The sequence below is a fragment of the Lepidothrix coronata genome, unplaced genomic scaffold, assembly GCF_001604755.1.
Source record: "Lepidothrix coronata isolate B3197 unplaced genomic scaffold, Lepidothrix_coronata-1.0 Scaffold64, whole genome shotgun sequence".
Lineage (NCBI taxonomy): Eukaryota > Metazoa > Chordata > Aves > Passeriformes > Pipridae > Lepidothrix > Lepidothrix coronata.
In genome coordinates this window covers 2184857-2201446 of record NW_016690244.1, presented here as the reverse complement: position 1 = coordinate 2201446, position 16590 = coordinate 2184857, and the positions used below count along the sequence as shown (strand labels likewise).

General features: G+C 37.1%; 1 protein-coding gene across 5 annotated transcripts in view; it reads right to left on the bottom strand.

The window, feature by feature from the left end:
* Positions 1-16590, bottom strand: part of RBMS3 (RNA binding motif single stranded interacting protein 3) — a 711089-nt gene that overhangs the window by 87810 nt on the left and 606689 nt on the right. For all 5 annotated transcript variants that reach the window (XM_017817961.1, XM_017817959.1, XM_017817960.1 and 2 more), the window contains one exon: positions 3592-3698. In XM_017817961.1, coding sequence (XP_017673450.1) covers positions 3592-3698 — 107 coding nt within the window. The remainder of the gene's footprint in view (positions 1-3591; positions 3699-16590) is intronic.

Below are 16590 nucleotides of genomic sequence, written 5' to 3'. Positions count from 1 at the left end.
CGTATTTCTTAATAACCAAAACAAAGTTTCAGTAAATCTGCAATAGAAGATTATCTTGCAAAATTTATGTTCAGGTTTTTAATCCAATCTGATCTCAATTTGTGACTACACTTAATTCCCTGGGTGCATTCGCAGCTAAATGAACATTTTTTGGGAGCTATGTCACCCACCTCTAGACTTGTCAATCGCAATTTAGAGGTAAATTAAATCAAATATTTTACAGACAGAATTTGAATATGATTATCGTCTCTCACCATCTCAATATGATCTTGTCAGGACAAGTTTCAAAACAGAGTGCTGAATTAAACCAGGGTGACACATGAGAAACTAGCCTGAAAAAAAATTACTGACCTCTGTGCAGAAATTATATCAGCAAATATTTCCAGCATTTGCAAGTTTCACTGTACATTTATTGCACTTCTATGTTAGATGTCTAACTTGACAGCCTTGTACAAAACCATCGCTAAATCCAAACTCTTGGCTCCTTAGTCCAGAACTGGTCAGCCATCACAAATCCTTAGTTAAATCTCTCAGTAAATCTGCTGAGCATTTCCTGGGACTTCAAGCAAGAGAGGAAGGTCAAAAACTAGAAAGTGCTATTCAAGATCTGGCATTCTTCCCTGGTTGCAACTGGCCAAATAACCAAGCACCAAACCCACCCACTCCCACCCCCCTAAAAAGCCCTAGAGAAATTCACTGTATTCCTAAAGACTTGACTTTAAAAAGGAAGCCAATTTAACAGTCAGTTAAAGTATTTCTATATGGCTGTGAAGAAATCTATAAAGATGTATATGATAAGAATAAAATTTTCTATTGCATTCTGCAATATGACCTGAAAACTTTACCAAAAAAGAGAAAGTAATCCTGTTTTATAAAATTCCACAAGCTCTTCATAAAAGAGAGTAAAACCTCGGAGAACAGCGTGGCCAGAGAGAACACTGCAGCAAACCTGCTTCTCCCCACTGAATCTTCTGCCATTCCCTCCCTACAGCAAAGTACTGGGCACAGTTGTCTGTGTCTATTTTGCATGCTCAAGTTTGAGGTGAGTGACAGAATGGCTGGTGTAATTTCTCTCGGATCTGCCCTTCCGACAAATAATCCTCATGCACGCTTAATGTTTTAGAAATGCCCTTCACGCAAGTATTCAAGAATGCAAAGCCAAAATACATCTTGATGTAGATACCAAAGGATTTGGCCAGGGTGGAAATACTAAGGGAGTAATCTCTTGAATGCTATTTCAATACTTTTCTTTGGGGAAGAAACAGAGAAAAAGTAGAGGTGAGGGGAATATTTCCAGATACCATTTGTAATCGGAACCATGACACTTGTCATATATCAATTATTACTCACTGCCTGTTCTTTTTAAGAGAAATTAAAACTGACAGGAGTAATTGTAGGAAGGTTACCTGAATGCTGCTACATAGAGAACAACCGAATGATACATCATGCTTAGAGTAAGATTATTAAAGGACAAAGAGTTAGAAAAACCCTATTGCATATAAAATAAAAGAGTAATTATACAAAAAAATTTCACATTGGAGATAAGAAAATTAACAACAGTGAGGAAGAAATCCAAGAAATTAATAACCCTAAAAGAGAATATGTATCCTTGTCTTTGACACTCTGAGTAGTAAATATCTAATGTGCAACAAAGTATTAACCAGATGTTAGTTAACAGAGAAAATCTAGTCTGAAATATTTCTGAGTTTGTATCTTTACAATTTTTCCACATTTGTACATTATACCATGACAACAGCTCTGTAGTTGACTGTGATCAACAATAAGGAATGACATCTCCCAGCACTGAAAATTAATTTTTAAGTGTTGGTACTATAAGCACACCAACCACACCTTGCCTCTAGCTCACCATGATATTACTGTGCTTAACAGGTAACACTCCACTAGCAGCAAATGAACTATGCAGGATATAATAAGCTGATGCCTAGAGGCCACAGGCATAATGGTGGCTTGCTGGCTTTAACTTTATATTCTCTTTTTTCATTGATTTGAACTGAAGGAAAAAGAGAAGACTGGAGATAATAGCTATGATGGTATTTACTGTTTAAACAGGGATTTAGAGGTCTTTAAAATAAGGATTGTTGACCTTATTGAGGGTTTATTATTGTCTCCTATATATATACCGTTGTTTTTTCAAGCTCTGTTTTACCCTGACCTGAGTCTACTGCTTGAAGTACTTCTTGGCCACTTGTTCCTCAGGAGACCCTTAATGTGACAAACCATAATGGCTCCTGAGAAGACATCTCCATTTCTTGAGACATACAGCACAAGAGACTGCAATGAACCTTTGGAGACTTCTACAATCTCCTAGAGCAAACGTGTCTGCTGCACTGAGATTTTCACCCCCCGGAGCTAAAAATGGATCATTGCCGTTGGAACAGGGTACAATAACCACCTTGGTGGTGGGAGAAATTTGTACACTTTCAAACAGCCTTTCTGTTTGTTTTAGGAGCTCATCAATTGTGTTAGGGTATGTATGTCATAAAGTAATGGTCTGAAAACTATCAGCTAGCAAAATCAAATAATTACAAAAAAGCAGAAATCATCTAGTAATCCTCATATAACTTAGAAATACCAATTATATTTTTTTAATTTCCTTGTAAAATTGAAGCAAAACTCACCAAAAACCGCACAAATAAACAAACAAACAAACCAACCAACCAGAATTCCCCCCCACCAGCTTGTATTCTTGTGGGTCACAATCGAGCAATATACTTTTTTTCCTTAAAGTCTCAATCATAAATACAAAGAATAGCTGTTTAGGATAGAAATACTTGTAAGTCCTTCAGCCTTCATAGCTATCACCATGTATAAGAAGGGACTATGACCAGGTCTACCTTATTTATCTTTATTCTAAAATTAAATTCCAAAATAGTAAACAAACTCCTGAAGAGTTAAATAATTTTCTTTCCTCTTTCACTCGCATTTGGGGACACTTCACATACAAGAACACAGAAAAGAAACTCCAGTAACAGACTATTTGCAGCATAGCAGAAAGCAACTACTAGATTATTTTAAAACTTTGTACACATGATGTAGCTGAGACTATTGTAAACCATTTTGTCTTGAACAGAATGAAGAGCTCAGCCCAAATAAGCTTGCAAAAAACTTTTACATGGACCCTACATCTGGATGTGTAAGTACATCTCTCCTTTTTGGAATGGCCCACCTATTTCCTAATAATCTTTTATCACCAGGAACTAGACGGAGAAAATAACACTGTTCATTTGCTTCAGTGCAAATTGATTTGATTTGCAAAAGGTACACCACAGGTGCTGATTGGCACACCAGTAAGAGAATACTCGGCTCAGGTCCGGCTGTAGACAAAGCGCTCACGGTGGGACCAGGCTGTGCACAGTTCCACATCAACCTTGGAAATTTTCCTTTCCTGTAACTTACACTCCACACATTATCATAAACCTTCATCTCCCCACTGCTTACAAAGCTTTTTCTGTATGAAACTGTTGTATTTTGTGTGCAATCTGATTTCTTCGTAGCCCTGAAAGGTAGACCTCCAGGTCTGTAGCTGACTTCTGCCAAACCCCAGGAAAATAATTGCTGCATGGCACTTACCTCTCCTTCTCTGGGCCACGGCCTTCCATTCTGTGTGTATTTGCTTTGATTCTGGCGCTTCTTTTGCCCTCCATCAGCAAATTTGCACAGCAAAGGCTCAGTGGGGGCTGTGAAGACAAGAAATCCAGTCTATATTAGCATCCCCCCCAAAGAAAGTGATTATACCAGCAACAGTAGTGCTTTGTAATACTGATCTTTTGAAGTAAAATCTTGCCTTCTGCAGATATTTTTTGCCTCTTTTAGCCTTGACTCCAGTGGCAGCTGTTCTTATTAACTAAGCTTCAAAAAATATATACTGGCAGCCCTTAAAAGAATTTAGCAAATATTGTTGAAAAAATAATCAGCCTACGCAAAACGGTAAATTGCTGTAGTGGAATAGTATAGTCAGGCATTAGTTCCAGCTAAGTTAGACACGTATTCATGACCAGCATTAGTGCAAGGATAAACACCGCTTTACTAAAGCAGCTTTCTGTTTTTATTGTAAAAACTTTGCAAGAACCTGTTTAAGGAATGAGTGTTCTCACTATTTCAGTGTTTCTCAGCACCCAAACCTTTAAAAATTTGAATAAACAGAACAGAGTAGAGACTTTTGCCAAGCACAATCCAATTAGCTTTCTTTTCCTTTTAGCTTCTCTTTTAAATAAGTTGGCAGTTGGCAGCTGAGGAAACCTTTTTCCTCTCCAAGTGAGATCTGAAGTGTGTGAATACAATAGGGAGGTGAGGGGAACCTGAGAAAGAAAGGATATTCACAGTGCTGCACACCGAAAAAGGCAGCCCACAACAGGGCCCTGTAGTGAAGAAATCACCACACATCAAATGGGTACAACAGGAAGGGAACTTGGTGTCTTGGGATCTTTTCCCATCCATCCAGGTTATAACAGCCTCCTAAAATATCTTTTTAGTGTAATTAGCATGCTGGTGGGTAGCTTGTCGTTGCTGCTTCATCCCTAGAAAAGGGGACAAATTCTACCCACTTCGTTAGGTGTATGTCACGGTTGTCCTTTATTGCCTATGTCAACAGAGAAGCAAACCAATATCAGCTTGGTTGAAAGAAATCTAAAACTGATGTGTAACCTCTGAATCTTTTCAGGAATTTTTGGGTTCCCAGGCAGGATAAGTCTGTAACTAATTAACCTGGGGGTTTGATGGAAAAAAACAAGAAATCTGTTTTTTTCCTCCTCATTTCCTGTTTCTGAGAGGCTAGAAATGTTGAAAGAATACAACTGCAGAGATATGAAGAAAACATTGTGGTAGGGGGTTTAATTAAGTTGTTGACTTATTTATTTGTAATAAAAATTATGATTTGGTTAAGGGATAAATTCATGTAGTATTAAAACAAGCTAATCTCCCCAACCTCCTAATTACAGACAGTTCAAAATGGGTCAGAAAGCATAGATTTGTGATCACCCAAAAACTGCAACCAAGAAGCCACGTATGTAGAGAATCTCACATCAAAAAACCAATTTTTCATTGGAACAGCATCACTTTGGCTACTTCTGAAGCTATAACAGCTTTGTTTTTTCATTACCATTTTATCAAGCTAGTAATTTCCAAGGTCACTAGAAACTGAACCGCAGGGAACAATCCATTATTGGCAGAAAGCTTGACTCTGTGACCCCAGAGGTCTTTCCCCACCTCCGACTTCGATTATTGTATCAGATTTTGGTAGAAGCAATGCTCAACCAATCATCCTAAATTTAAAATAATGAAGGTTTAAAAGCATCCAGGTGGCTACGGAGATTTTTTCTGCAGATGACGAGATTTTACAGGGTTGATTGCCCCGCACTTTTACCAGTTTTACTCCACAGCACGATGCTGCACGATTTCAGAGTGGTTATGCAGAGTTCACTTTGATGTGACTGTGAGGGAGGAGCAGGTGCTTAACCAGCATTAAAGAAAGACCAATTAAACATCACAGTTGAAGCTTCAAAAGTTTTTTGTTTTAAGCACTGAAGAACTACCAAGCAACATATAATGCCATTAGAAGGACCATGTAAAAACCATCTGCACATTGGATATTTATACATGCCATGATCATCTGCTAATGTACACATGTGGTATTAGCCCATATACTGTGATGTGGCTGAACAAGCTAGGAAATCACATATTTTACTACACATCCTCTCTTCATATTAGCCAACCACAAATAGGAAGTTGTTGCCATTTCCGGAATTCTCACTATCCAACATTACCATCTGACAACCTCATATTTGTTAATTACCGGATTCCTAAAGTTGATTGAGATTTAATAGAACTGCCAAACAACTTTATCAGCCCCATCTAGAAAAAAATTTGTAAAACATTTTAAAGACTTTTCAGGAGCTTGGAAAGAAGGTGGAAGAGACAGTGGTACCAGGCTCTGCACGGGCAAGTTTCTGCATGGGAGGTTATACTCCTCTAGAGCAAACTGAGGGGAATTCCGTGGAAAAAGTTAGTCTGTGTTGATCAACATTAAAAGAGACAAAAAGTTCAAACCAAAATATTTTGACAGGAAGATAGAACCCAGATAAGATGGTTTTGGGTTGAGGGTTTTAGTTTTTGGTTTTAGGGGGGGTTGTTTGTTTTTCTTAAACACAGGCATTGTAGCATCAAGAAAGACAGAAAATTATCTTAATAACTCTGAATTGGTGTAGGTCCTATTGGTTTACACCTGGAAACAACTACCAAGCTCAAAATACAAAAAAAAAAATCAAATTAATAATCTCTTCTTTCAGGACATAAGTTAGAGTGGTAGAGTTACTATAAAGAGCACATCCCATTCCACCATGTGAGTAAAACTATTTCTAAGTAGAATTCTTTTTAATGGTTTCATTAAATTTCCAAAGTGCTTTAAAAAAATAAATTTACTTCAGACGAGAAAAAGATCGCAATTAGCTACTATGGTTAACAATTTGAAAAGAAAATATTTAGGAACTAGTCAAATGATATCAATATTAGATGAATAATAATGATAGATTGCAGTAGAAGTGGTATATTTTACCCCCAAATACTTCTGAAGGAGAGGAAGGAAAATTGGGAATATTTTAAACTTTCCTGTTTTTTCTTTTCCATTTCACACAGATACTCTTCAATTTATGGACTGCATTTTTACTTTTCTCCTTTTCCTCTGTATGAACACACTGACTGAAAAAAAAAATGCCTATGCCCCTGCCTTATTTCTCACCTTTTGTACTGCTGGCTTAACAGAAAATGTAATTTGTATATCTGTAGATGTTCACATTTTGAAGCGATAAGTGTATCTTTTTATATGGTTCTTGACATCCTCTAAGTTTTGAGCATATGTGGTATTTTGAAGCATATCTGGAAAATCTACTGTTGCTATTTTCCTGTCAGAAGAGTGAGAATTGATTCACTTGAAACAAATTTCAGGCTATTCCAGCCTGATAAACTCTTCAAGATAGAAGGCACTGCTCTTTCTTTGACTTCTACCTGACAGTAACAAACACAAATATCAAGAATGAATAACAGCTTTAACCTGAACAAGGTTCATTAAGCCATAACCCATTTTTCAAGGAGAAGATTTAAATTCTTGCTGTAGTTCCCATCCAAAGCCTGCTCTAGTTAATAAGACATAAATAGCCCTGAACTTGGCTTTGAGTCCTGAGAAGGAAGCGGGATCAAATTGATAGTGCTTCTAAACAGCATTTGCCAAGATACTCAGGACTGCCTTAGGAGAGGGCAGTAGTTAAAATTTAGTGTTTAAATTCTGTTCCCATGGAAGTCAATGGCTAAACCTCTATCTCTCTTCAGTCAGGCCTTGAATTTACTCTAAGAGTTCAGTGGAGGTGAAAGAGAGAGACTGGCCTTATGTCAATCAAGCCTGTCGATATTGTTAGAGTTCCCTCAGGAGATCAGCTTCTCATGCTCTGCTACTTTAGATGGACAGATTGTGCAGACAAATCGTACAGAACTGCCAAAAGGCTGTTAATATCACCAAAAGCAACACTGGTATTTAAAATAGCCCAAAACCTTTAGAAGGAAGACGATGGGGATAACAGTGCCCCCTTCTCAAATCTTGCAGCCTCTAAGAAATGTTCCAACTCATGAAGTGAAATTCAATTAAACTGGAAAATTCAACAACAACAACAAAAAAGCAAACTTCTAACTAATTCTGAATACATAATTTCCTTATTCCTTCATTCATTGGAAGGAAGATAATATTTGAGCTTCTACATATGCAAAAATGTATATATTCATGAGCATGTGCTTCATAAAGGAAGATGAAAGCTGTCATTTGCATTCAGTGAATCTTTTTCATTATTTCAGGTGCTCTGAAACTTCTAATGTTTTATGAGTTACTGAGAAAAGCTTGTCCACAGTTTCTGATTCAGTCATATAGCATCATCTGTCCAGAAATGGCAAGAATTACATATATAAAAAGTAAAAACAAGAACATTTTTATGCATTATATGTGCTTTTACTATGAATATTTTTGAAGACAGAGTATTTTTTAGCATGTCAGGAAGAGTTTAATCTCTTCATATTTTACAAGAATGAAAGTAACATTTTCAGTAGACAGCCTAGTAACATGTGCATTGTGAACATTCATGTGGGTCTTCAGACAGATCCATTTTGTTAATGTGAAGAAAAATGATGAGAAAGTCATTGGCATGTCAATGAATGGTCAGTGCACGGTCAATGATCTTTTTCAAAGTATGTTTTAATGAGAAAGTTGGATTAATTTCTTTTTCAGCCTTGGCAAATCCTCCTCCACAATAAAAAAAACTAAGCATAGTAATAACTGAGTTCACAATTACAAAAAGCATATAAATTGATCAAGCTCTGATAACTATTTTTCTTCCTAACTGCCTTCCAGATTTTAACTATCTTGATAACATTTTCATGTACAAATCACACAGAACAACTGATTGAAACACCCATGCAAGAACCAACCTCTTTGTCTCCTACAGATCTATCATTTGTAGTCTTTAAGAAAAACTTCACTCTATGGTAACATCAAAGCCATTTTGTGAGGAGACCTGTTTACTCATACAGTATTTCAGAGGGAGACCTGAGAGACACAAAAGCTCCAGAGAAAGGTAGGACAGAGCAAGTTAAAGTTCTGATTCTATATCTGGGCTCAGATGCATGTACCCAGCAGGACTAAGGTCTTCCTGGGTCCTTCAGAGCTTATTTACAAAATGAATTTTGCTGTTGTTAGCTTTGAAAATATAAAAGTTCCAGGACTCCATCAACAGAGTGACTCTCTGCTCTAGCGAGTCCACTGGCTTCTAGGAAAGTTCTATCACGCAATACTTATTCATCCCAAAGTTGTAAATAAATGAAACTCAAATTCAAGGAATATTATAAAACAAAACCCTAGCTATTCTGCTCTTGGGAAATGAAGAATTACAAAAGATGGTACGTGGCACAAAAGGATAAAAGGACATTTAAGGACAAAGTATTAGCTTAGTAAGGAAACCATGAGAAATGAAGCAAATAAACACTTCATCCTACCCCACATGAAGTTGTTGAAGGACAGAATAGAACAATACATACAGAAGTCCATGATACAGAATGTGATGTTACAGGACAGACCCTAACATATATAAGAACCAGTGCTTTTAATGCAGGTCAAGCAATATATGGCACACTTCCTAGAATCACAGAACCATATCCTGAGAAGGGACCACAAGGATCGTCAAGTCCAATTCCTGGCCCTGCACAGGACCTCAACATTCACACCATGTGCCTGAGAGTGTTGTCCAAACGCTTCTTGAACTCTGTCAGGCTTAGTGCTGTGCCCACTTCCCTGGGGAGCCTGTTCCCCGGCCTAACCATCCTCTCGGGGAAAAATCTTCTCCTAATATCCAGCCTAAACCTTCCCCATCACAGCTTCATGCCATTCCCTTGAGTCCTGTCACTGGTCACCAGAGAGAAGAGATCAATGTCTGCCCCTCCATATTCCCTTGAGAGGAATTTGTAGACTGCTACGATGTTTCCCCTCAGTCTCCTCTTCTCCAGGCTGAACAAGCGAAGTGACCTCAGCCTCATATGGCTTCCCCTTTAGGTCCTTCACCATCTTTGTACGTTTGTTCAGTAGGTTTTACAGTTAAACTGAACTACATGATATTCACTGGACGTGTACAGCTGATTATGAAAGCAAAAAAAGGAGTTACCATTGCATTTTAGTGTCTACAACACTATTGTTTTCACATAACAGAAAAGGACGCCAAAGCAACAAATATAACGCAAATATCTATTTGGCTAAGCAAGTTAAAAAAAGGGTTTTACTTCTGATAAACTGTATTATAGCTTAACTAATTACCTCTATTTCAACTCTTTGTCTTAAGAAACAGGAAACAATCTTTTCATCTCCTTGTATAATAATTATTTATAAAGAGCAAGAATACATTAGAAAAGAAAAATAAATCTTAAAGGAGAAATAATGTGTTAAGCATAAAGTTAGTGCTTCTATCCTGTGAAACAGAAATTACTCGGAGCAGGTAGAACAAGTAACCATATGTGTATGTTGGAGAAACAGCACACCAGCTTTGAAGTGTGGTCCAGATTTTGTTGCATGCAATCCAAACACTCAAGCTACTACATAGAAAAGTTACGCTTAATCATATTGTTGCAGAAACACCCACAAATATTTGTTAGAGCAGATCAGCAACTAAGCAAATCCAGAACAGAATTAAGAAGTTTATTATTTAACTTTATTAACTATTAACTAATTAAATAACAAACACACTGCACTTTAACACTGGATTCTGTCTTTATTTTAAACGAAAGGCCTGAATCAGAGCTCACAGAAATTAAGACATTGTCACTGAATCCAAAGCCACTCTACTAAACCCAAATTTAAATTTGAGGTAACTGTGAGTAAGAGTAGACCCTGGCCCATGAGTTGTGCTAGAGAAACTAGCTTCCTCAAACTTGATGATACAGCAAAGTTCTGCCCTATTGGAGGTCCCCAGGGTAATGCTGAAAAATAGCAGCTGTAGTTCATCCTTTGCACCCAATGCTATGACAGCTCTTCACAACCTTTAACTACTGGTTGAAAAGGAAGCTAAAGGAGTGAATTATTTCGCAGTTTTAAAATTTCTCCAAGAGCCTTTACATCAAAAGAGGAGATCATCTTATGGAATGACTGTGCAACCAAACCAACTAGGTATGCTCATCAGTTTGCAGAAATCACTTCAGACACCCCAAGCTCAGGCCAGTGTTTTCCATGACTTTTGGACAGGATCTGTAATCAACTGAAATTTAGAGCACACTCTTTTAATGTGCCAATTCTAATTACAAAACATAGAATTTGGCTGGGTTAATATCTCCTCCAAAAAACACTTTGATAGACTCCCTTGGATTCCTGCCTCACTGGAAAAGCCATGTACCAAAAAACTGAGACACTATCATATTTTGAAGAGAATTATTTGCTCCAAGTCTTGAAAGCACTTCACAATTATCTGTGAGATAGATAATAAATAATATTGAAATAAGTAGATATAAAATGGCTTTTTTGTTAAATAAGCAAGGTCTCTAACTTGCTTAATCAGCACTGTTAAAAAGTGAATGCTTAAGAAACCAACCCACCTTTTCATGTTTAAAGAATTTTTGTGTGGAATTTAAGTGCCACAGCTTCCCTGTAATTCTGCCATGCCAGAGTAACTAAGCAAGACACTGAATAAAAAATAGTCTATGCAGCTCTTCTCAAAACTATGTAAATCGTAGAATAAAGATTTACAATAATACAATTGTCCCCTATCAAGAGTTTCTTCCCATTGACAACAGCTGAAAAGTGTGAACAGTTTTTCAAAACAAACCAACCAAAACCCCAAAATTATGTTTCTTATGGTTTTCTATACACTTTGAAAATACTAATTACCGTCTGAGATTCTGACTTCTATGATTAAAAAAAAAAAAAAGAAAGAAAAAGAAAAAAAGGCTTGCTTTTACCATTGTTATTCTATTGACTCACTGCTGCAGAGGCTCATTGGAGTACATGTTTGGGCAGGAGTTGATTCCTCCAAATTAAATGAAAAAAAAGACAAACTTAAAATATATTCCTGAAAGCTTGTTAAAACATTTTGCTGTTTTTCATTGTGAATTTCTAGACCGTGCATGACTTGCCACTCAGACACATGCTGGAACTAGGAGGGATCAGGTGAATAATACCCAACCCAAGATCTAGTGAAGTTGATGAGAACACTTTTAATACCTTCAATGGGTTGTGGCACAGGCTCCTAGCCTACGACTTGACCTGGAACTAAATACAACAGCAATTATGTTGGAGTATCTCTTACAAACTTTGTTTTCACTTGCAGCACTTTTTTTTCCATGCAACCACTCACAAATTTCAAGTGCTGGTGTTTTATTGGGTCTTTAAACTTAAAGCTGCAATCCCTTCTTATTAATAACAACAAGTAAAGAAAGGCAAGACAATGTCCATCCTGTCATCAGAACCAATTTTCAGGAAAAAAAAATTACACAGTGATGTTGTGCTGTCTTACTGTGTTGCCTCTCATCCCAGAGAGGCATTAAAGCTTAAAGTTCATATATTGAGGCGGTGAGCTCTGAGTTGTTTCATGGTTTTTAAAAAGTAGCACCCTGACTTTAGTGCATTTACTTCATCCTGGTATACCATCTGAATGCTCCTCTACCAATGCACACCAGCTGAGCGTGTGGTCCCAGGACTCCAATCCGCAAGTAGAAGTAGAGAAAATCTCACCCTCTAAATGTGGATCCAAACCCACTCTTTAAATCTCCCTCTGAGACTGCTCAGTGAGCTTTCAGGAAAATTGTACCTCCTATACCTTTTTGTCCTCTCCCATCTCAGAAGTTATTTTGTTTGGATGAAAACGGAGACCTTGTATTTCTTACTGTTCAATTATTAAGGAACAGCAACAGAGTCGGCTTCATCTGAAAGGCTCAGCGATTTTTAAATGATCTCATGTACCGTAATTTATAATGGAAAATCAGGTACAAATAGTGTGAGATGCTTTCTAGTTCCTCTCTAATGGAAATAAAATGAATTCCTGGTAATGGGTGACCCTACTTGCTTCTGTGGTCACTCATTTTACTTTTTAGTGTTCTCTTTAGTAGTCTCAGGAGAAAAGAGCAAATGCAAAGCTTTTATCTGAAGCTGCTTCTCAAAACAATAGCTCTATGCTTCTGCTATAAAATCTATTTTTACTATTCTCATAAACAAATATTATTGATCACAGAGACTTTGCTATTATTCCCACTAAGAAAAATGTACTTGCACTGACAGTCCAGAGATAAAATTGTTAGAATTTATGCAGTACAAAGAATTAATTCTCACGCTGTTCATAAAAGGTTATTTCATGTAGCCATTTAAGGATTTTTTAATATGTAGTATGCAATTTATGTAAATTTATTTTATTATTTATTTATTAGTTTTTATTATGTATTTATTTAGATAAACCAGAACTTTATCATCACATCATTTGTCTGTATCAACTAGAACTAACACCAGAGAAAAAAAAATCTCTTCCAACATATGTTTTCAATATAAACAAGCAAACCAGGCCAAATGTTTCATGTCAATACAATGATTTCTTTCCACCAACATAATGATAACTGCTGTAAACAGACATTTATTTTTTATAATTAAAGTTGAGTTTTGGCATTTGCTGTTCACGCTCCAACACATGTCCAGAAGAGCTTATGCAACCCAGTGTTATACTCCATGAGTCAGTTATGACCATTAGCTTATTTAATTCACACATATGTGTTTAAATAATACTTTTTTTTTCCCAGTTAAGGAAAGACACATCTGTTGTGTCTTTGTGAATGGTCCCTGCAATAAAAAACCTGTCATATATGTAATGCTAACATTATTTGCAGCTCTACTCATAGCCTGTTAAAGAGTAGCAGTAGAAAACATATAAAATTGGAAAAAATATTTCCCACTGTGTGTGGTCAAAGCAGTAACATGACCTTCTTGATATCACATTTGAAACAGTATATTCCTAAAAACACTGATTACTGTGGATGCATGAAACATTCCTGTGTAAATGGAAAAAAATAAGCTATTTTTTAACCAGCTATCAATCTTCTAAACAGTTTAAAAATATTCAGAATTATTCAGACTTTTTTTTCTCTGCCTAATGAAAATCATTTTATTTAAATCAGTTGTAACTAACACACATTCTAATAATGACTACTGGATGCAGCAACAAAAACTCCAGCCACTTATACTCCAAGGCATAGATAAGCCATATAATTTTGCCACTACTGTGAAGGAAAAGCCAAAGGGAAAATTATTTTTATGGTTATTGCCCTTCTTTCATTTTAGTCTTCTGCATTCACTGAAAGGTATAAAGCGTATGCCCTAAAATGAGTGAGTTTGCTAAGAGCATTGCCAGCTTCCTCACTTCAGTGCAGGAACAACTTTAAAAAGTGGATTTGACTCTGACTGGTATAGGTTACACAGCAGAAACCATTTACAAGAAAGCGACTGACTGGTTCTTAAAGGCAGGAGTCCATTTTGCTGTGGTAGAGAATATCCAAAATCACGCTAAAAAACCTGGACAGAATAATTAGTGTACCACAAAACCTCACTGCATGCTCTTACCATTTTCTTATGTAAACAAGCCCAAAGAGAGGGAGGAAATACTTCAGAAACAACACATGACAGCAGAACATGGACTGCAGACTATGCAGCACCCATGGGACAGACCAATACCCCTCACAGCTCCAACTGGGTGCACTGGCTGCTCCTCACGGCAACTTCCAAGCACTGAGTCTGAAAGACACACATTTTTGGCTGCTACTGTGCTGAATGTCAACTGCTCCCCTCCTCAAGTGCCTGCAGGCAGGGAGCAAGTGTGGCACTGGCAAGTATGTGCTAGAAAAGGACATAAACAAAAATGTACGTGGAAAAAAAATTGCCGAGTAACTCCCATTTTCTTGAAGGGCAAGAAGGCAGCAAGGCCCTGTAGCATACAACCAGCTGAAGCTCCTGCCAGGACATGGAGGCTTTGCAGCAGATTAAAGTCTCTTCCTTCAAGGCACAATTGTACCTGTGATTTCCACGACAGAAAACTGCATAGTGCTTTCACTGGGAATTTTCCACTAAACCACCTATTTATGATGACACTTTATCCAAGGGAAAGACAAAATGAAATTATAATCTTTTCCCAAGACAATGGAATATCTTACTCATATTTCTTAGCTCTTTTCAAAAATGTGTTGATGATACCAACACTAAATCTAATGTGCTATGACATAAGAAAAATTCTATCCCTTGCAGCTTAAAAATCTTTTATTATCATCTGAGACAATATCCTAGAATATTAAGTAGATAACATTAAACCTTTCTGAAATTTTCAAATGCAGAGCTCTCAGTTGAGGGTAGACAAGGAAGTAAACTTACATATTAGAGGCTGAGTGATAGCCTAATCCTTAACTCTGTGTAATACATGTCTCAGAGGTTGTAGGAAGGTCATATTAGATCCTGCTTTGCCATGCACCCAAAAATTACAAAAAGAATAGGATTTCAATGCTAAGATTGGCAAAGCAAAAGTCAGTCCTCTACTCTTTGAGTTAAAAATACTGGAATAATCAGAACAGGAGCAAGCTAAGCACAACAAGAAAGAATAGGTGAAAAGGAAAAAAAAGGTATAGAAATATGCAAAGCAAAACACTTTAAAAAAATTAAGGGAAAAACAGGAGAAGAACAGAGAGGAGTGCTTCTGAATTGCCCTTGAAAATGTTCTAGCTTCACAGAAAAGCAAATGCAATTCATGCCCTTCTCCATTTCTGGATGACAACAGGGGCCTTCACAAGCACAAAGACTGCAGCAAAAAAAATAAATTCTAACTGCCTGAATGTCACTGCCTATAGCAAGCAGAATGACAGAACTTTATAAAAAATGTAGTTTTATCTGAAAACAGAGAACGAAGACCTGTTCTGTTACACTTTGAGGAACCCACTAAGACTGTGCCTAGTCTCAGAGCAATTGTATGGCATCAAATCACTAATGGAACTGGGGAGACTGTTGAGTCTTCTCTACACAAAAAAACCCGGTCTGTCTTATCAAAGTCAGTTTAAAAGCTTATCTCAAAATCTGCAGATGAGTCAACAATTAGATGCCATGGGAAATACAATTAGAGATGACTACATAAAGATGAAAAAGCAAGGACCTCTCTTCCACAAAAATCACATTATGAGAAATAGTAATAGTCTCTTACGCCAAAATCCAATCATTCTTTAAGGTTTTGTCCCCATTTCAGTGAGATCCTTCCTTGGCTTACAGGCATGTGGATGCAGCCATGCTGGCATGATGAGTCTGTGTGCAACTCTATTCAAAGCATGATTACAACTCAACAGCAGTATCAAAGTATAGTCTGGCAAAAGCCGTTTCCAGCTGATGTGAAACAGCAATTTTCTTCAGAGCAAATTATTTCATGAATCAGCCAGCAGGGAGTGACAACATTCTGCTACCAGTGACTAAGTATATGACCTCTAGGTTGCAATTTCCATCAGCTTAAGAAGAGTCCATTGAAAACATGATCATATTTTTCACTCTACTGTTAACAGAGATGTTAATCTGGCTCTGTTTCCCTTCTTTCTTCTTTTTTTTTCTTTTTTTACTTTTTGCCAGCTTTATTGCTTGCAGTGTAGTATTTCCCTGGAGACAGAGAACAAAGTCTAGAACAGGTTGCTAATAAAAATTGAAGACAACACAGTAGAGTAAGAATTAAAGGGCAACAACTTTTCTACTTGCCTAGCAGAGACCTCATGCCTTTCTCCTGCCATGAGAAGGCAACTTAGTACTGAACCTTGCAAACTGATAAGAGACAAAGACACTAAAGTGAGAGGGAAAAAAACCTTTTTGAGAATGTTTACTTGTACACATCCAGAGACAGAAGAAAAATCCCAGTCCTGAATATGGTCAGAAGAGGTTTAAATGAAGGGTAAGGTAAAGACTGAGTAATGAAAACATGAACACTGCCCAAATTATCAAATGTTCTCCAAATGCTTCAGCTAGGATTGGCACACAAAATTTCTAGCTAAAGAAGCACAACAGAC